Source organism: Peromyscus eremicus, chromosome X, assembly GCF_949786415.1.
Source record: "Peromyscus eremicus chromosome X, PerEre_H2_v1, whole genome shotgun sequence".
Taxonomy (NCBI): Eukaryota; Metazoa; Chordata; class Mammalia; order Rodentia; family Cricetidae; genus Peromyscus; species Peromyscus eremicus.
Genome location: NC_081439.1, coordinates 28388004 through 28409163, shown reverse-complemented (window position 1 = coordinate 28409163; position 21160 = coordinate 28388004). Strand labels below are relative to the sequence as shown.

General features: G+C 40.5%; 1 protein-coding gene across 2 annotated transcripts in view; it reads right to left on the bottom strand.

Moving 5' to 3' along the window:
- Positions 1–21160, bottom strand: part of Ppef1 (protein phosphatase with EF-hand domain 1) — a 126262-nt gene that overhangs the window by 89345 nt on the left and 15757 nt on the right. For both annotated transcript variants that reach the window (XM_059251016.1, XM_059251017.1), the window contains exons 2-3: positions 19378–19477; positions 4287–4447 (exon numbers count right to left, since the gene is read on the bottom strand). In XM_059251016.1, the coding sequence (XP_059106999.1) occupies positions 4287–4332 (46 nt within the window). In that variant the 5' untranslated portion in view covers positions 4333–4447; positions 19378–19477. The remainder of the gene's footprint in view (positions 1–4286; positions 4448–19377; positions 19478–21160) is intronic.

Below are 21160 nucleotides of genomic sequence, written 5' to 3'. Positions count from 1 at the left end.
ATCTTCTTATATTTGGCAACAATTATTATAGGTGACATCAAAAGCAAAAGAAACCAAAAATTAAAAATAAGCTATACTTGGTCAAAATTGAAAAGTTTTTCACTGCAAAGAACACTATAAAGAATGTTAAAAATCACCTCTGCTTTGCAGAGAGTCTTTCTCTCTGTGTGCTTGCTGCAGGCACACATGCCTCACCCCTAATAAAGGCCTTTCTTTAGCAGATTTCTTTAGCAGACTGCTGTGTTTGAGAATTCCCCCCATTGCTACCTATTGAGCTTGAGTTTTTCCCTGCCTTTTAATTTCTTAATTGGCAGAGAAGATGAACTTGATCAAGACCCCTACATGGTAACAGAACTGACCTCAGGATTCAGATGTAGAGTGTCTGCAGCCCCAGTCCATCATATGCCCTATAGGAGGAGGTGGGTTCACCAACCATCAAGTGTGGGGCTTTGGAAATGGAGCCTTTATTCTATCTTAGTTCTTTAACTCATAACATTTCATTTGGAATTACTTTCTGGTATTAAACCTATATTGAAATCCAAAAGATTTCAAAGATTCCCTTCAGGAAAAAAAAAAAAAACGGATTCTTTGTCTGTGTGCGTGCGTGTGTGTGTGTGTGTGTGTGTGTGTGTGTGTGTGTGTGTATGTATGTATCACACACATACACACATACACACACACACACCTACCTCCCCACCAGGGAATATAAACCTGGGTCTCCAGGCTGACACCACTAAACTCACAAGGGGGGCAGTTAAGTTAGATGGCAGCTAGAAACCATGCGCTGCTCTTTGATGTTATATTTTAACTGCACAGTAAAGGAATTTAAAGAGGAAGAGTTGATGAGTACCAGGCCCTCCCTGAGATCTATAGGCAGTTAACAGTTACAGAAGAGAGAGATATTCTTCAGCAGTATAGCCACTGATAAATGGTCCATGCTTCTGTAAATATCCCTCACCTGTGCTCCAGTAAGTAATCCTAATTAAGCATGTTGGTTCACAAACTAAATGAAGCAAAACACTGTTATTTCTCAATTCAAAAGAAGAGGAGGATGAGTAGGGGGAAGAGGAGAAGGACGAGGAAGAAGAAGAAGAAGAAAGAAGAAGAAGAAGAAGAAGAAGAAGAAGAAGAAGAAGAAGAGGAGGAGGAAGAGGAGGAAGAAGAAGAAGAAGAAGAAGAAGAAGAAGAAGAAGAAGAAGAAGAAGAAGAAGAAGAAGAAAGAAAGAAAGAAAGAAAGAAAGAAAGAAAGAAAGAAAGAAAGAAAGAAAAATCGAAAAACGCATCATGCTAGTAGGCAAGTGCTAAAAAATACAAGGCATAAAGTTCAGTATTTCAAGACCAGCCTGGACCATGCCTTAAACCAGACATGGTGGTGCACACTTGGGAAGTAGAGGCAGGCAGATCAGGAGTTTAAGGTTATCCTCAGCTACATAGTAAGTTCAAGGCCAGCCTGAACTACAGGAGACCACTTCGAAAACAATAACAAAAAAAAATATTTGAAGACAAGTCATTGAGTGAGAAAAATACTTACAAATTATATATTGAGTGATAGGTGGGTGAACACTGATAAGCATAGCTGCTTTCCAAATTATATATTTGATAATAACTTTGTATATAGTATTCATAAATAACTCTTACAATAAAATGGTATAAAAATAACAATTCTTAAAGTGGGTGTTTGGACATGGCAGCACATGCCTATAATTCCAGTACTCAGGAGGCAGTAACAGAGGGCATCTATATTCCATAGCAAGTTACAGCCCCATGGGCTCCCTAGTGACATCCTGTCTCAAAAAATTGGGAGTGTAAATGTTCTTAATAGACACTTATCTAAAGAGACTGGTACAAATGGTCAATAACCACATGAAAAGAAGCCCCAAATCATCAGTCATTAGGCAAGTACAAATAAAAACCACAATGAGATGCCTCCTGATACCCACTAGTATGGTTATTATTTTTTAAAAACACAATAAAAATGGAGCCAAGGATGTGGAAAATTTGTTGCACTAACATATTGCTGGTAGGAACACAGAATGGTGTAATCATTTGAGGAAGTAGTTTGGAAGTTTCTCAAAATGTTAAGCATTTTGACCCAGCAATTTTACTCACTTGTATATTCCTAAGAAAACTGAAATCCTTTGTTTACACAATAACCTATACATAACTGTTCATAGAAGCATTGTTCATAATAGCAAAAAGGGGGTAAAGCATAAACAACTTATAACCTAGTATCTACTAATTAATAAATGGGATAAACACAACATGGTCTATTCTCACAGTGAAGTATTATTCAACAATAAAAAGGAATGAAATACTGATAGATGCTACAACAAGAATGAAGCCAAACACAAAAGGCCACATAGTATATGGTTCCATTGCAATCAAACATCTGGAATAGATAAATCCATAGAGACAGATCACAAATTGACTGTTGTTATACATTGGAAGGAGATGGAAATAGACAAAAACTATTGGGGTTTTACCTTGGAGTCGTGGAAACATTTTGGAATGAGACAAGAGTGGTGGTTATACAATATCATAAATACACTAAATGCCACTGAGTCGTTTACTTTATGATGGCTAATTTCATGTTATGTGAATTTTTACCTCAATAAATTACTTAAAAGAAAAAGCAATACAAAACCTAAGCTAGTATTTCCATTTATAAATAACATTTTAAAAGTTGAAAAGCAATTCAAAGAGCTAGAAGTCACTTAGGTCCCCCAGAACTGGAGTTACGGATGTCGAAGACAATATGTGGGTGCTGGGAAACAGGCCTGGGTCCTCTGGAAGAGCAACAAGTGCTCTTAACCACTAAGCCATCTTTTCAGCCCTTAAATATATGATCTTTTAAAAAGATTTATTAATTTTTATTTTATGTATATGAATGTTTGCCTGCATGTATATATGTGTACCATGAGTGTATAGTGCCTATGGAAGCCCGAAGAGACCATCATTTTCCCTGGAACTGGAGTTTCAGGTGGTTGTGAGCCACCACATGGCTTCTGAGAACCAAATCCAGGTCCTCTGCTAGAGTAGCAATTCCTCTTAACCACTGAACCCTCTCTCCAGCCTGAGCTTAGTGTTTTATTAACCTAAGAAATCCGACAAACTGTGAAGGAGTAGGCAGGAAAAGGTAATATGAAGGTGAATATGAGCAAAATACATATGAGTATGGCAAAGTACATGATGTACATAGAATGGTATCATAATAAAACACTTTATTTGTTCACTCATTTTGTATAATCAAATAAGGTAATAGTCTCCTCTGTGTTAATAAACTACTACCATGGAATTAGTTTGTGGTACACTTAGATTCCAAACAGTTAATACACCTGTCATATTCCTTCCTAATATCAGAAATTAGCCTACAAACCTAGCACAATTCAGCTGATGAGAACAACAGTTGACTCCCCAAAGAAAATACCCTAGACTAACTAGCATAGAATACTCCGCCTCCTAAACTCTCTACCATAAACCTGGGTAAACTTTGAACCGAGATATAGAATAAAAACCAATGAAAGAACCCGTAACTTAGATAACAAAAGAATGGAGCTTAATAGCAAAGTGTTCATATAATTGTCACAGCTTGTTATTTTAGTTTGCTTGCAGAAGCTAGGTGTCTTAAAAACATGCAAGTGAGTTTCAGCTGGATTCCAGTAGCTATGGAAAAGTATCTCTGTACAAAATAAACAAAGGCAACATTTAAGTCTCCAACTACATGGAGGTAGAAGTGGGTATGTCATCTATGCAGAAGCAACACACTTCTTTTGGAAATGAATATCTGGCATTCTCACTAGAATATTTTAAAAACATAAGGCAAATCTCATGAAGTTCTACATTGAATAGATATTTTTAAAATGTGATCATTGAGCTATAAAATCCAATTAAATTCAATGCCATCACTAAATGTCATATAGGTATAGTATGCCTATTACATGAGTATAGAAGAAGTAGATATATAAATTCCATTGTCTTTCTGGTTCCTTGTCACTGAGTTATAAATTGATACTTTATACTGGAACATTTTAACTGAAATGAAATCAAACACATCTCTTAAATAATACTTTATAGTATATCATAATCTCAAAGCTGCATCTTTCTACAGATGGTTTCCCATGTTCCCCTAATATTTCACCTTCAGTCCACATAATGATGTTTTAGTACAGAAACACACAGGGCAGCTTGAGAACCATGGGAATAATAAACAAGAAACAGGAAGGAGTGTGCATTCAGCTTGATCCCTCTTTTTCATTCATAAAAACAGGCTTGTACCCAGCACTCACCTTTCTCGGTGTTGTTAATTTTTATTGAAGAACTGCCACAGCCCATGACTCTAAATCGTATAGTGCTTACAAATTCAACTTCTGGCTCCAAGATTGAGTGTGAAGTCCCTCCCTTTGTGCTTCAAGAAGCCGCTTAACGGATTCCCTTCAGCACATGGATGCTAATGAGGAAGACAGAGCAGGGAGGGAGAGAAAGCACCAGTTAACAACATGGTAGCTAAGGGCCTGCTCAGCAGGACTCACTTTATGCTTCTGAATTGCTGTTCATCACTTGATGTGAAAAGTGAGCACATATAATCTGATCCTTGTTTATTTTTCAAACCACAGGAATGGCCACAAAATAGCTGTAGATAGTTTTTGCTGCTACACCAAAATGATAGTTTCCCATGTTCAGGTCAGTTCAAGCTTTGTGTAAAATTGGGCACTAAAAATGAAGAGAAACACTGAAATGCAAGAGTGTATAATTTTCTAATTAAAATACAGGGGATGGAATATGGAGGAGCTAACATAATTCAGTTGTTTTGGCTTTAAAACTGAAAGTAATTAAATCTATCTAGGCTTTTAAGCTCAAATTGGAGGCTATGAGACAAAAACAACACATTTAACTATGCCAAAAATCAAATCAAAGTGAGTTTTTGGCAATATTCCTTAGAATCAGTCAAGAAGGGCCTTCCTTACAAAACAGGAGACTCAAGACCTCTCCTAAAACTTATAAATCATAATTTGAGTGTGTCCTTAAACAAGCTTCCAGATGTGGCAGAGGCAGCTCCAAAGCCTTGCCATCTCCCCTCATACTTACTACATCCTTCAGAGAAGGCCACCCAATTAATCCTTTTGGAATCACCAGATGAAGGCTTCCAACAGGGTTCCTCTGCAGAGCATAGCATCTGCTCATCTCATCCCATTGTTTGCTGGGGGGCAGGGAGGGTATTTCTTCTATTTTGTGATACATTCAGATGGCCTATTTACATTTATTGATAAGAACACAGAGAACAACTGTATTTTTTCTTTTACTTCTACACTAAAAGCTTAAAAAATTTTTCAACTCGGAGGCCGGTCCCCAGCTCCCATCTTGCCCCGGACTTCCCTTCTGGAGCTCAGGTGAGTCCCCTAGATTGCCCCGGACCCCATCCCTGGGCATCAGCCACTCCGGGGAAGACCTGCCCAACTTGGCCCCTGGTTCTGGCCACCGGGCAGGTTCCCTTCTAGCCCCACCAGGAAGGATCCCCTTCTCCAAGACCCCTGGCAGACCCTGCAGTCTCCACACCTTGCCCCCACGCCCATCCGCCCGAGCCCCAAGCCTCTTCCTGAGACTTAGAGACGGGCCCCCAGCTCCCATCTTGCCCTGGACTTCCCTTCTGGAGGAGAGAGAGAGAGAGAGAGAGAGAGAGAGAGAGAGAGAGAGAGAAGAGCTCCCATCCTGCCCCAGACTTCCCTTCTGGACAAGAGCTCCCATCCTGCCCTGGACTTCCAATTTGGACAAGAGAGCTCCCATCTGGACAAGAGAGCTCCCATCTGGACAAGAGAGAGAGACTCCCTGAATCTGTCAGCTCTGTCTGAACCAAGTGTGCGGATAAGGCCAAGAATGAACCACAAGGAGATGGGCAGACGTCAAGGCAGAAACGCATACAACAAAATGAATAGCAATACAGCATCACCAGGCCCTAGCCCTCCTCCAACACCTAGACCTGAACATCAGAAATTGGAAGAAGCAGAAGAAAATAGCCTTATGAATGACATCATGAAGAAGCTAGAGGCTTGTGTAGAGGAAAAGACAAAAAAATGTGAAGAATGCTGTAAACAACTAGAGGAAAGGGCAAACAAATTAGAAGAAATCAATAAAGTCCTGGAAGAGAACAATAAAATACTGAAAGAAAATCAAGAAAAATCAATGAAACAAATGAAGGAAACAGTCCAAGACCTGAAAAGGGAAATAGAAAAAATGAAGAAGACACAAACAGAGGGAATGCTGGAAATAGAAAATCTGAAAAAACGATTGGGAACTTCAGATGCAAGTATAATCAACAGAATGCAAGAGATGGAAGAGAGGATCTCTAGTGTTGAAGATACAGTAGAAGAAATAGATTCATCAGTCAAAGAAAACACTAAAGCCAACAAAGTCATGAACCAAAATGTCCAAGAAATTTGGGACACCATGAAAAGACCAAACCTACGAATAATAGGGGTAAAAGAAGGAGAAGAATACCAACTCAAGGGCACAAAAAATATATTCAACAAGATCATAGAAGAAAGCGTTCCCAACTTAAAGAAGGAAATGCCTATGAAGATACAAGAAGCCTATAGAACACCAAACAGACTAGACCCCCAAAAAAAGTCCCCTCGCCACATAATAATTAAACAATTAAACGTATAGAATAAAGAAAGAATATTAAGAGCAGCAAAGGAAAAAGGCCAAGTGACATATAAAGACAAACCTATCAGAATAACACCCGATTTCTCAATGGAGACTTTGAAAGCCAGAAGGACCTGGACAGATGTAATGCAGACACTAAGAGACCATGGATGTCAGCCTAGACTAATATACCCAGCAAAACTTTCAATCATCATAGATGGAGTGAACAAGACATTCCATGACAAAGCCAGATTTAAACAATATTTATCCACAAACCCAGCCCTACAGAAAGCACTAGAAGGAAAATTCCAACCTAAGGAACTCAGATACACCCTCGAAAATACAGGCAATAGATAAAGCCACAGCAGTAAACCCCAACGAAGAGAAGTACACACACATCACCACCAAAAAATAACAGGAATGAACAATCACTGGTCATTAATATCCCTCAATATCAATGGACTTAATTCACCTATAAAAAGACATAGGCTTACAAAATGGATACGAAAGCAGGACCCATCTTTCTGCTGCATACAAGAAACACATCTCAAATTCAAAGATAGACACTACTTAAAAATAAAAGGCTGGGAAAAGACTTTCCAATCAAACGGTCTTAAGAAACAAGCGGGTGTAGCCATCCTGATATCCAGCAAAATAGACTTCAAACTAAAATCAATCGAAAGAGATCAAGAAGGGCATTACATACTCATCACAGGAAAGATCCACCAAGATGAAGTCTCAATTCTGAACATTTATGCCCCAAACACAAGGGCACCCACATATGTAAAAGAAACATTACTAAAGCTTAAATCACATATAAAACCCCACACATTAATAGTGGGAGACCTCAACACCCCACTTTCACCACTGGACAGATCCCCCAAATCGAAACTTAACAGAGAAATAAAGGACTTAATTGATGTCATGACCCAAATGGACTTAATCGATATCTACAGAACATTCTATCCTAACAAAAAAGAATATACCTTTTTCTCAGCACCCCATGGAACCTTCCCTAAAATCGACCACATACTTGGCCACAAAACAAATCTAAACAGATACAAAACAATTGGAATAACCTCCTGTGTTCTATCAGACCACCATGGTCTAAAGTTGGATTTCAACAACAACAAAAACTACATAAAACCTACAATCTCATGGAAACTGAATAATACCCAAATGAATCACCAATGGGTTAAGGAAGAAATAAAGAAAGAAATTAAAGACTTCCTAGAGATCAATGAAAATGAAGACACCACATATCCAAACCTATGGGACACTATGAAAGCAGTACTAAGAGGGAAATTCATAGCACTAAATGCCCACATAAATAAGCTGGAGAAATCTCACACTAGTGACTTAACAGCACACCTGAAAGTTCTAGAACAAGAAGAAGCAAAGTCTCCCAGGAAAAATAGATGCCAGGAAATTATCAAACTGAGAGCTGAAATCAATAAAATAGAAACAAAGAGAACAATACAAAAAATTAATGAAACAAAGAGTTGGTTCTTTGAGAAAATCAACAAGATAGACAAGCCCTTATCCAAACTAACCAAAAGACAGAGAGAGAGTATCCAAATCAACAAAATCAGAAATGAAAAGGGGGACATAACAACAGACATTGAGGAAATCCAGAGAATCATCAGGTCATACTTCAAAAACCTCTACTCCACAAAACTGGAAAACCTAAAAGAAATGGATAATTTTCTGGATAGGTACCACATACCTAAACTAAATCAAGACCAGATAAACTATTTAAATAGTCCAATAACCCCTAATGAAATAGAAACCGTCATTAAAAGTCTCCCAACCAAAAAAAGCCCAGGACCAGATGGTTTCAGTGCAGAATTCTACCAGATCTTCAAAGAAGAGTTAATACCAATACTCTCTAAATTGTTCCACACAATAGAAACAGAAGGAACATTACCAAACTCCTTCTATGAGGCTACAATTACCCTGATTCCTAAACCAAACAAGGATGCAACAAAGAAAGAGAACTACAGACCGATCTCCCTCATGAACATCGATGCAAAAATACTCAATAAAATACTGGCAAACAGACTCCAAGAACACATCAAAACAATTATCCACCATGATCAAGTAGGATTCATTCCAGGGATGCAAGGATGGTTCAACATACGAAAGTCTGTCAATGTAATACACCATATAAACAAACTCAAAGAAAAAAATCACATGATCATCTCACTAGATGCTGAAAAGGCATTTTACAAAATCCAACACCCCTTCATGATAAAGGTCTTGGAGCGATCAGGAATACAGGGAACATACCTAAACATAATAAAGGCAATTTACAGCAAGCCAACAGCCAACATCAAATTAAATGGAGAGAAACTCAAAGCAATTCCACTAAAATCAGGAACGAGGCAAGGCTGTCCGCTCTCCCCATACTTATTCAATATAGTACTTGAAGTTCAAGCCAGAGCAATAAGACAACATAAGGAGATTAAGGGGATACAAATTGGAAAGGAAGAAGTCAAGCTTTCCCTATTTGCAGATGACATGATAGTATACTTGAGCAACCCCAAAGATTCCACCAAGGAACTGATACAGCTTATAAACACCTTCAGCAACATAGCAGGATACAAGATCAACTCAAAAAAATCAGTAGCCCTCCTATATACAATGGACAAAGAAGTGGAGAAGGAAATCAGAGATATATCACCCTTTACTATAGCCACAAATGACATAAAATACCTTGGGGGTAACACTAACCAAGCAAGTGAAAGACCTATATGACAAGAACTTTAAGTCCCTGAAAAAAGAAATTGAAGAAGGTGTCAGAAAATGGAAAGATCTCCCATGCTCATGGATAGGCAGAACTAACATAGTAAAAATGGCAATCTTACCAAAAGCAATCTACAGATTCAATGCAATCCCCATAAAAATATCAACACAATTCTTCACAGACCTGAAAAGAATAATATTCAACTTCATATGGAAAAACAAAAAACCCAGGATAGCCAAAAGAATCCTGTACAATAACACAACCTCTGGAGGCATCACGATCCCTGACTTCAAGCTGTACTATAGAGCTACAGTAATAAAAACAGCTTGGTACTGGCATAAAAACCGACATGTGGACCAATGGAATCGAATTGAAGACCCTGACATTAATCCGCACACCTATGAACATATAATTTTTGACAAAGAAGCCAAAAGTGCACAATGGAAAAAAGAAAGCATCTTCAACAAATGGTGCTGGCGAAACTGGATATCAACATGTAGAAGGCTGCAAATAGATCCATATCTATGTCCGTGCACAAAACTTAAGTCCAAGTGGATCAAGGACCTCAACATAAATCCAGCTACTCTGAACCTGCTAGAAGAGAAGGTAGGAAGTAGTCTTGAACGCATTGGCATAGGAGACCACTTCCTAAATAGAACACCAGTAGCACAGACACTGAGAGAAACAATCAATCAATGGGACCTCTTGAAAGTGAGAAGCTTTTGTAGAGCAAAGGATACGGTCAACAAGGCAAAGCGACAGCCTACAGAATGGGAAAAGGTCTTCACCAACCCCACATCTGACAGAGGGCTGATATCCAGAATATATAAAGAACTCAAGAAATTAGTCATCAAAATGCCCAACAGTCCAATTAAGAAATGGGCTATAGAACTAAACAGAGAATTCTCAAGAGAGGAAACTCAAATGGCTGAAAGACATTTAAGGAATTGCTCAACATCCCTAATCATCAGGGAAATGCAAATCAAAACAACTCTGAGATACCACCTTACGCCTGTCAGAATGGCTAAGATAAAAAACACTGAAGACACCTTATGCTGGAGAAGATGTGGAGCTAGGGGAACTCTCCTCCACTGCTGGTGGGAATGTAAGCTTGTACAACCACTTTGGAAATCAATATGGCGCTTTCTCAGAAAATTGGGAATCCATCTCCCCCAAGATCCAGCTATACCACTCTTGGGCATATACCCAAGGAATGCTCAACCACACCACAAAGAGCACTTGTTCAGCTATGTTCATATCAGCATTGTTTGTAATAGCCAGAACATGGAAACAACCTAGATGCCCTTCAACTGAAGAATGGATAAACAAAATGTGGTACATATACACAATGGAATACTACTCAGCAGAGAAAAACAATGACATCATGAGGTTTGCAGACAAATGGATGGATCTAGAAAAAATCATCCTGAGTGAGGTAACCCAGACTCAGAAAGACAAACATGGTATGTACTCACTCATAGCAGGATACTAGATGTGGAACAAGGATGACTGGACTGCTACTCACATCACCAGGGAGGCTACCTGGAAAACAGGACCCTAAGAAAGACACGGGGATCGCCCAATGACAGAGAAATGGAATGAGATCTACATGAACAGCCTGGACATGAGTGGGGGTAGTGAAGGGCGAGGGTCGAGGGAAAGAGAGCTTTGGGGAGCGGGAGATCCCAGCTGGATCAACAACAGAGAGGGAGAACAAGGAATAGGAGACCATGGTAAATGAAGACCACATGAGAATAGGAAGAAGCAAAGTGCTAGAGAGGCTCACAGAAATCCACAAAGATACCCCCACAACAGACTGCTGGCAATGGTCGAGAGACAGCCCGAACTGACCTACTCTGGTGATGGGATGGCCAAACACCCTAATTGTCGAGCTAGAAACCTCATCCAACTACTGAGGGATCTGGATGCAGAGATCCATGACTAGGCCCCGGGTGGATCTCTGGGAGTCCAATTAGCGAGAATGAGGAGGGTTTATATGAGCGAGAATTGTTGAGACCAAGGTTGGATAAAGCACAGGGACAAATAGCCAAACGAACGGAAACACATGAAATATGAACCAATGGCTGAGGGGTCACCAACTGGATCAGGCCCTCTGAGTGGGTGAGACAGTTGATTGGCCTGATCTGTTTGGGAGGCATCCAGGCAGTGGGACCGGATCCTGTGCTCATTGCATGAGTCGGCTGTTTGAAACCTGGGGCCTATGCAGGGTTGCCTGGCTCGGCCTGGGAGGAGGGGACTGGACCTACCTGGACTGAGTCTACCAGGTTGATCTCAGTCTGCGGGGAAGGCTTTGCCCTGGAGAAGATGGGAATGGGGGGCGGGCTGGGGGGAATGTGAGGGGGGCGGGAGGGGGAAGAACAAGGGAATCCGTGGCTGATATGTAGAACTGAATTGTATTGCAAAATAAAAATTAAAAAAAAATTTTCAACTCAGCTAAAGAAGGGAAACATTAAAATGACAAAACTAGAAATATAGCTCAATGGTATAGCATGTTCGTGGCATTCTTGATGCTCTAAGTTCAAGTCCAGGCACCAAAATTAAATAAATAAAATTTAACTATAAAATTATTTGCAATCAATAATAACCTTAATAACCAGACTTTCTATTCAGAACTGATTTCATTATGTATTGAGTTAATCAACCTTTCTAAACATTGGGTTATTTCAAGTTGGATGGGAATTTCTTTTGTGGATTGTTTTGTTGGTGGTAGTTTTGTTTTTGCATTTTGGGACTTGTCTTATTTCATTTTGAGATTGAGTCTTATGTGGCCCAGGGTTGCCTCAAATTCCCTATGCAACCAAGCATTATCTTGACTCCAAATCCTCTTGTTTCACTTCACACGTACTAGGATAACAGATATGTACCACTCAGTTTATTCAGTGCTGGAGGCTTCATCCATGTTAGGGAAGCACTCTACCAATTGAGCTAACATAAATCAGATGCTTTGGCTTTAAGCTGAGAGTAATTAAATCTATCTAGGCTTTTAACCACAAATTGGAGGCTGACTATGAGACAAAAAAACATTTAACTATGCCAAAAACCAAGTTAAAGTGAAATTTTTGGCTGTTCCTTAGAGTCACTAAGGAGGAGGCTCCTTACAAACAACAACAACAAAAAACCCCAAACAAACAAACAAAAAAAAAACAAGGCCCAAGACCTTCCCCAAATTTATTAATTATAATCTGAGATCCTCAGTTTCTCCTTTTGCATATTTGTTTTCTAAATCATGGTGTTATATAACAGTTTCCTCCAATATTGAAACATCATATCCTGCAGGGAAGCTCTTTAAGCAGGGAGGTAAACAACTCAAAATAGCTTCAGGAAGTCCCTGAAACTGACTAGATTCACTAGGCTCCTCTCAGCTAGAGTAAGCAAGAAAGACTACCAAGAGTCACTCTCCAACAAGCTGCTCACTCTCAGAGAAGCCAAACAGTAAAGACTCTGAGACCATACCAGCTGCCTAAAAGAGGTTTAGACTGACTGAGACATCTGGAAAGGACACCTTCCAACTTGTTGAGCTGCCTGTAGACTGTGCAGTATACTCCAGGTTCCCAGCTTTTATAAGTTGTCACTCATGCTGGGGTGGGCTTTGGTGATGCAGCTGTCTTTGAGTCATTCCTGCTCTTGTAAGTAACCCTTCACCCATAATTGTAAGTAACCCCAATTAAATTCATTGGTTCACCAAGTTGGACTTTGGTGGTATCCATACGTTGGTCTACCATGGGCTTGTGTGTTGCATCTCCCCAGGAAAAGTTTTATCACACAACACATGGATAAAAATGTTAACAAGCTCAAGTTCAAAGGCTGAACAAGCCTTGTGACACTCCACATCATTCTTCAGGATCACCACAGATCTACTACATTCATAATCTATCAGCCTAAGCTTATTTGTTTAGGAGGTGGGGAGGAGGAAGAAGAGGAGATGAAGAAGGATGTGGTCTGGGGAGGGAGGAAGGAAAACAGTCAGTTTGGAGAGATTTTAATGAAGGAATCACAGACATTTAAAGATGTGAAAGATCTTTACAATTAGTATGTATACACAGTGCAAGAAAGTTAAGCAACTTGCTTAGTGTCATACAGACCTATAGTTGTCAAAATTTGTTAGCAATTAGAATTATTGAAGGGGCTTTTTAAAACTCCCAATCTCAGCCTGAACCATTAAATCAGAATCTCTAGGAGTTTAAAAAAGACTGATGCCCAGGACCTACCAATTGAGATTCTCATATGATTGTTACTGGATGGGATGATTGAGCATCGGATGACGGGGTTAGGGAGATGGCTCAGTCAGTAATGTTCTTGCTGTGCAAGTATAAGAACCTGAATTTCATCTCCAGTACCCGGGTTTAAAAAACAAAACAACAACAAAAACCAGGTATGGTAGTATACATTTGTAGAGCAAGTAATGAGGAGGCAAAAAATGAACAGACTCCTATGTCTCAGTGACCAGCCAGCCTAGCCTAACCAAGGATTTCTAGGCCTGTGAGAGACCCTGTCTCAAGAAAACAATGTGGACAGCGTCTGAGAAATAATACATAAAGTTGTCCTTTGGCCTCCACAGCACATACAGTATACCTACACATAGATGAACACACACACACACACACACACACACACACACACACACACACGAATAAAAATGCTGTTAAAGTTTTCTAAATACTTCTAATATGCAATAAAGTTTGACAGTCTCTACTAGAGGGCGTGTGTTAGCAAACCCTTGATTCTACCTAGCAATCATTTTCCTAGAAGTGCTTTCAATCCATCTATTTGAAGCTGAATTTTGCAGTCATAATTACAAGCCTGTAGTTTGGGGCATCTATTCTTTTCTCACTTTTTAAATTAGTGTACCATTTCCACTCTCAGGAATTTCCCAAAGGTCATTTGTGGTTACCTATGAGAAAGCAAGTTCTTTCATCCCCCTTTGAAGTTATTATTCCAGACCTAGCAGCTTTCTCCAAGTCAGTACTTTCCAGTGAGGGAGAGGGGTTAAGACGCAGATTCCCAGGCCTTACCAATAAAGCTAGACATCTTTTTAAAACCTAGGGTCTTGGAATCTGCCTTGGAACACAGCCATGGGCTGGGGGTGTAGCTGAGTGGTAGAATTCTTTCCTAGCACGCCCAAGAACCTCAAGTTGAATCCCCAGAAGTATAGAAATAAACAATAAAGTGTACCCTTCAGGGAACTTTGATGTTGGCAGTCTACATATCGCAGATCAAAAACCACTATCTTCCCATAGTATCCATATTTCCTTATGCTACTTCTTCTATCCATTTTTATGAATTATAAGAGTAGGGCTTTGAGGGGTTGGAGGCATTGGCTTAATGGTTAAGAGCACTGGCTGTTCCTCCAGTGTATTCTGGCTATATTCTCAGCATCCACATGTTGGCTTACAATCATCTTTAACTCCAGTACCAGGATTCAATGCTCTCTTCTGGCCTCCATGGGTACCAGGCATGCACATGGTACATAGACGTACATGTAGGCAAAACACCCACAAACATAAAATAAAATAATTTTAAAAAATTTTAAAGAGTTGGTCCCTGAGCAGGCAACAAACACTGATTGGATAACAGGAAGTGATATAGTTTAATCCTGATGTTTTTCTTGGCCAGAAAAAAAGCAGTGCATCTCCAAAGACATTTGTATCAAGGCCCCCTCAAAGTTAATTCATCACATAACAAATTTACATTAGGAAGCTGGGCACAGTAACACATGCCTATAATCTCAGCACCCAGGAGAGGGAAAGAGAAGACTCAAGTGTTTGGGGCTCTGGAAAGAACTAAAGCTGTCAGTACCCAGTCCCAGGTGGAGGATGGGCACATGAAGCCCATTTCCTCACAGCTGAACCATTGGCTACTGAAGGATTCTGGATGAGGTCAGTCATTGTCTTCACCCATCAGGCTTCATCAGATAGCTCCAGACCCAAGGACACACCAATGGCCCTGGTTAACCTCAGTGGGTCACGAAACAAAATAAAAAGACATGAACATGGTAAAGGGACCAATAGGGAGAAAGGAGTTTGACAGGGGTGGGAAGGCAGAAAGAGACAGTGAAGGTGAGAGTAATCAGAGTGGATTCCACGCATGTCTGAAACTCTCAAAAAGGGCTGGCAAGATGGCACAGTGGGGGAAGGCACTTGCCACGAAGTCTGAGGACCCGAGTTCAATCCCTGGAACCCACACAGTGGGAGAAAAGAACTAATCTCACAATCTTGTCTTCTGACCTCCACATACATGTTGTAACAGGTACCACACATTTACACAAAATAAATATATGCAATAGAAAATTTTGAAAGAACTTGTGAAAGAAGAAATTTCATTAATTTGTAAAACTAAGAGCTGGAGGCCATCCTAAGATACAGAGGAAGAGCCTGTCTCAAAAATAAAAACAAAGCAAAAGAGTCACTAGGAACTTCAAAAGCACGAAACTTGAGTTCATTTCTGCACACTGTGAGCTCCATACTGATAACTTTCTTCCTGAATACCCTCTGAATCTCCAGCACCTGTACAGTGCATTCCCATAGAATGTGTTTGATAAGCGCCGAAAAGATAAGTAAAGAAATGAATATTTCTAAGCTAGAGTTCCTTAAAAATTAATTACTAAAAATCATTATTATTGCATCATTGCATACACAGATATGTGCTATTTTGATGGTATAAAAGCTTTTTATTAAAGTAGAAATAGGTGGTGCTTATCAAGCCTTTGTTAAAGCATATTTTAAAATCAGGATGGAAAGAAATGGTAATTGTTCTAGAATCATTTGGTTGTCTGTTAGAAACAGTAATTGACTGCTAGAATTGTATGTTATTAATTATTAAATTATTTTAAATCTATTATTCTCTCCCCATTAATGGACGGAGGGAAAAGGGAAGGGAGGAAGACAAAGAAACAGAGTTCTGTTTAGCTCTCACCAAAACATGAGCCAGTTCAGGATTGGAAACGCTGTTTTAGGCTGCCCAACCTAGACTTTGAAGCAGAGGGGGAAATAATTTGTGAGCCGTGCCCATGTGCCTCTGAGGACACCTCCGACTGTATAGCTGATAAAGATGATGGAGAGATTTCCCACTCCTCAGTGCAGCCTAAGCTGCTTCTAGCCCCACCCTCTGCCAGCATTAGCAGAGCACTTAACGCACTAACAAAGCCTGAAGAAGCGATTCCCTGAGGAGCTCTCGGGCTCAGGGCGCCATGGGTTTCTCAGGGCTTCCTAAAGCCCTGCTCGAGTTGACACGTTGTATCATGAAAATTTCTCTAAAACCATACCACGGATGGTTTTAAAGAACAAACATAAAATAGTGAGTCATCGGCCACTGGTGGACAATCTGTAAAAGGAAAGGGTTCTATTAGAAGGTTTGTACAGTGTATCCAGGGGAGGTCTGGAGGGGGGAACTGCTGGATGGTGTTCATTCTTCTCACTTTACCACTGTAACTGCAGAGCTGAAACTGTGCAGAGAACAAAAGATGGCCCCTGGAGGCAGCATCTTCACCTCCAGCTCTAGGGGCTTTCCAAGTGTCAGCCCAGCCTCCTCAGCTTGCTCTTATTCCGTCTTAGCATTCTTTTTATTACAAAGTGCATCTCTATCCAACTCCCACACCGTGGCTCAGCCACCCTGATAGAAGTCCACTTCTGACAATGCCTTAGATGTCAGCTTTGCAGCTCCCCATGTCAAAAATTCAGCTTTTCCTAAAGGTGTTGGTTTTGTGAACAATTACTACACAAGCTCTGGCCCTACAGAAGTAAAATCCGGAACCCGACTCTGTCCTCAAGTCCTTCCTCACCAGCATAGTGGGAATTCGGCAGGAAGGTGTCATTCATCCTCCATGAAATGAGTAGACATTCTCTGGGAAGAAAGAGGGACAGGTGCCTCATCAGGCCGTGCATTTTTATTGGCACTTGCTGCAACGGCAGTTCTGAGCCTGCTGTCTATGGCCTAAACATACTTAATGGAGATAGGGTGGGGTAGAGAAATGGCCATCAGATGCCACTAAGTACGTCCTTTGCACAGCTTTCTTCTACCAAGAATTTGCCTGTGTCCAGGGTCTTAAATGAACAAGGAAAGACATGTAAGACTGACGTGGTAATTCTTCCTTGATCCCATCAGATGAAACGGTAGAAAAAAAATAAGAAAACTTCTATCAACTGTCAAATGCCTGAAAGTACCTGTTGGTGCATCTGAAATTATTACAGCCAGGCAGCAGCTTGCACTGGCAGCATGTTGTCCAAAGTTGGACCGTCTCTGTAGTTTATGATTCTAGAGATACAGGTGAGGCCAAGGTCCCCCCATCTGAGAAGTTCAGGAAAGGGCAGGTTGAACAGGTTTCCTTACTGTAGGACTTCTCACAATAATAGGCATTGTGAATCTCTAAGCAATCCACTGTTTTCCAAAGAACTCTTGAGGGAAAGCATCTCACAAAACAAACAAACAAACAAACAAACGAACAAATGAACAAACAAACAAACAAAAAACTGTTGTTCCTAACTGCTTAATGCTGGCTCAGGGAGCCTTGGTTTTAGAGTCTGACAAACTAGAATTTGAATTCAGCTTGTCCTTAAAACCCCTATAGCTCAGATTGTGCGTAAGAAAACTGGGTAAGAGCACTTCACCTGATGGGACATGTACTCAGTACTTAGTGAAGAGCTTCCGGAAGGAATACAGAACCGGCTCGAACAAAGAGCAGCCCTTCTTAGTGGGTGTAAAGTTAGGAGGGGCTGTGTGTGCAGGTACCCACTGTGATTGCTCACCTCACTTCCTTCAGAATGACTTGTTTGGGGTCTCTCAGAGGCTAAACCCCCAGGGGTAGCTAGGGAATCTGGGATAACTGAAGATTCACAAAGAAATGGGCTCTCCTAGTCCCCACCAGGGTGCTAAGTTCTGAAACAATGCTATTCTAACAGTAATGATAGTAGCTAAGATCACTACTATATACTCACCCAGTGGTGCTTTATGGTTAGAGTATTCTAGTGAATTTTCAACACATCTTCAAGGTAGTATCATCATCATTCCATGTTACGAAGAAAATAAGGCTCAAAACTAAATACCACATTCCCTGGCACAGGTTATTGGTGGCAACACTAAAACCTCTTAGCAGTCATTAAAGAGTGATAGCTGGGCATGGTGGCCCATACCTATGATCCTGGCACTTGGGAGGTGGAGGCAGGAGGATCAGGAGTTTGCAAACAGCTTCAGTAACACAGAAAGTTTAAAGCCAGAGTGTTCTACATAAGCCATGGCAAAGAGGCAGGCAGGGAGCATAGTGAGGTGGGAAGAGTAGACCTACACTGGACATGGTGGTTCACATTAGAATCCCTGAACTTCAGAGAATCACCTGAAGCTCCAGGCTAGCCCAAGCTACAGTGGAACGTCCAGGCTAATCTGAGTTATAAAGTGAGACTGTGTCTGGAAAACAAACCAAAAAAATGAAATACAAGCCTACTAAAGGATAGCTAGGTCTTGGTTTCAGGATCTGGTCTATCATTCTATATAAGAACTAAATCAGTAAACAGAATTCTTGACCACTACAAGGTACTAGTACCAATTCTTAACACACAGATAGAAATGTGGTGGTCTACTAAGATTATATGAGGACAAAGGAGAGAAAGGGAAAATTCTACACATGAAATTGTATAGAGGAATGTGGAAAATACTCCATGAAGGACCTGCCTGGAAGGTTCTTCCCTCATTTATCTCTTCCTCATTTCTTAGCCTTCACCCAAGGAAACCATAGAGTTTTTCCAAAAATCAAATTCATTTGGAATAGACCACAACTCTTCAGAGTGCAAAGTCATCTGCATATTCTTTTTAAATGATGCTACTTGCTTTACAAACAGCAATGCTGAAAAAAAATCACCCTGAGAAATTACAAAACCATAAAACAAACTGTAAGGAGTACATATTCCCTCTTTCCAGATGAGATATGTTTATAGTATATGATTTCACTGACCCATAATGCCTAAGTACAAAAAAAATATTACCTGTATCTTCTGCTTGACCAGTGTAGAAGTTTTCCTCACTCCAGGTGTTTTGGGAGAAGCAAAGATGAGAAAAGCCTTGTGTGTGAAATAATTCAGAGGTCTGAAAAGAAAGAGGTACAGTTTTAGAACTCTCTGGAGCGCCCCTCACACGTGTACACACAAAACCACACTTCACATCTTTGGACGGAAAGTTCTTGCTTAAATAACCACAGAGACAGAGAGAGAGAGAGAGAGAGAGAGAGAGAGAGAGAGAGAGAGAGAGAGAGAGAGAGAGAGAGAGAGAATGAGCAATAGCTAGAGAAGGCCCAAACTACTGTGCCTTTCAGTGTGGAAGAAAAGCCAGGATATACACACCCTGGGGAAGCTGATCAAGCCTCTAAGGCGTGGCTGTCTGCCACAACCCTGCTGTTACTGGCCTGGACATAATAGGGCGTGCCCAAGTAATGGTCTGCAATCTGCAGTCACATGACTACTTCCAAGGGGACCATACTCCATCCAGGCAGGACCAGACTGCTGTTTGCAAAGGCAAGCCACATCAGCATAAAAGAGAAAAGAGAAATTCAGTAAATAAGGGCAGAAAAATTGTTCTTTGTGTCCAATGAAGGTGAATTTTAGGAAGCATTGATATAATTTGTATGTAATTAGGAGAAAGAAGTAGGAAAATATTCCTTAAGACTAGAAAGACGTGAGTTTAAAGGAAATGCATTTGAGAACACTCAAACACTATTTCATATGATCTTTATATTGCTTCAGCTGTTCAATTAGCTCCTTTTTAGAGAACCTACCTATGAAAGAGACACAGTCTCCTTATTATCAAAAAGGAAACAGAAAATCGATCTGTAGTTCTGCAGGGTGGGTTTTAGAAGGAAGAGGTGGAAGGCACACGTGAAACCTCAAGCAACAATATCATTAACAGATGCCAACGGCAGCAGCTCATCTACCTTCTGGAACAATTCAAGGCCCTTGTTCCCAGAGACTCTATTCCCAAGACTCATGCTGGCTTCAGGCTACATCACCAGCAATTTTTCTCTCAAACTCTCACGAGGTGGTTACATCAGTATATGTTTTCACACTTAAGTGTCTTTAGGCTTTGGCAACCAAGATTGACAGGACTCTGGATATAACCATTTCGTAACCCTCCCCAAACTGCTCTTTAGTCCAATATCTTTCTACAATTGAGAGCCACAGGAGAGTTAGCAAAATAGTGACTAGTTTGCTATTTAATCTAATGGAGTCACTTCAAAAATAACTGGGAAGGCAGTCTGAAGTTTCTGTATTTTATTAGCATATTTAATATTACCAGAGAGTCTCCTTATGAGGCACTACAACCATACAGGTTTTCATGGCAGGAATGCCAAAGCTAGGATCTGATGAGGCTGCCACACACATTGTAAATGATAGCATAATTACCCAGGCTCCCCCGCAAAATTGTGGACCATGTAGCTCCATGGGCAGCTTTCCAGCCAAGTGCCTGTTGGATCCACAGTGAGTAAATGATGGCTATGTCTAGATGTAGTTGTTCAGATGTCACCTCCTCTGTGTGAAGCCTTCTCTGAATCACCAAAGGGGAATTAGTCATTCTGTCTCTTGTCTCGAAAAGCCATGGGCGTGTCCAATCACAGAGCTTCCCAAAGTGTGCTCTAATTTGTCCTTTACAAATTAAACCCTAAAGAGAAAGAATTCATGCTAGTCCTCTTGGCATCCATAGGCTTGGATACACAAGAGGTACTCAATAATTATTTGTTTAATCACAGAAAGAAGGAAAAGAACTCGGATGGTTAAT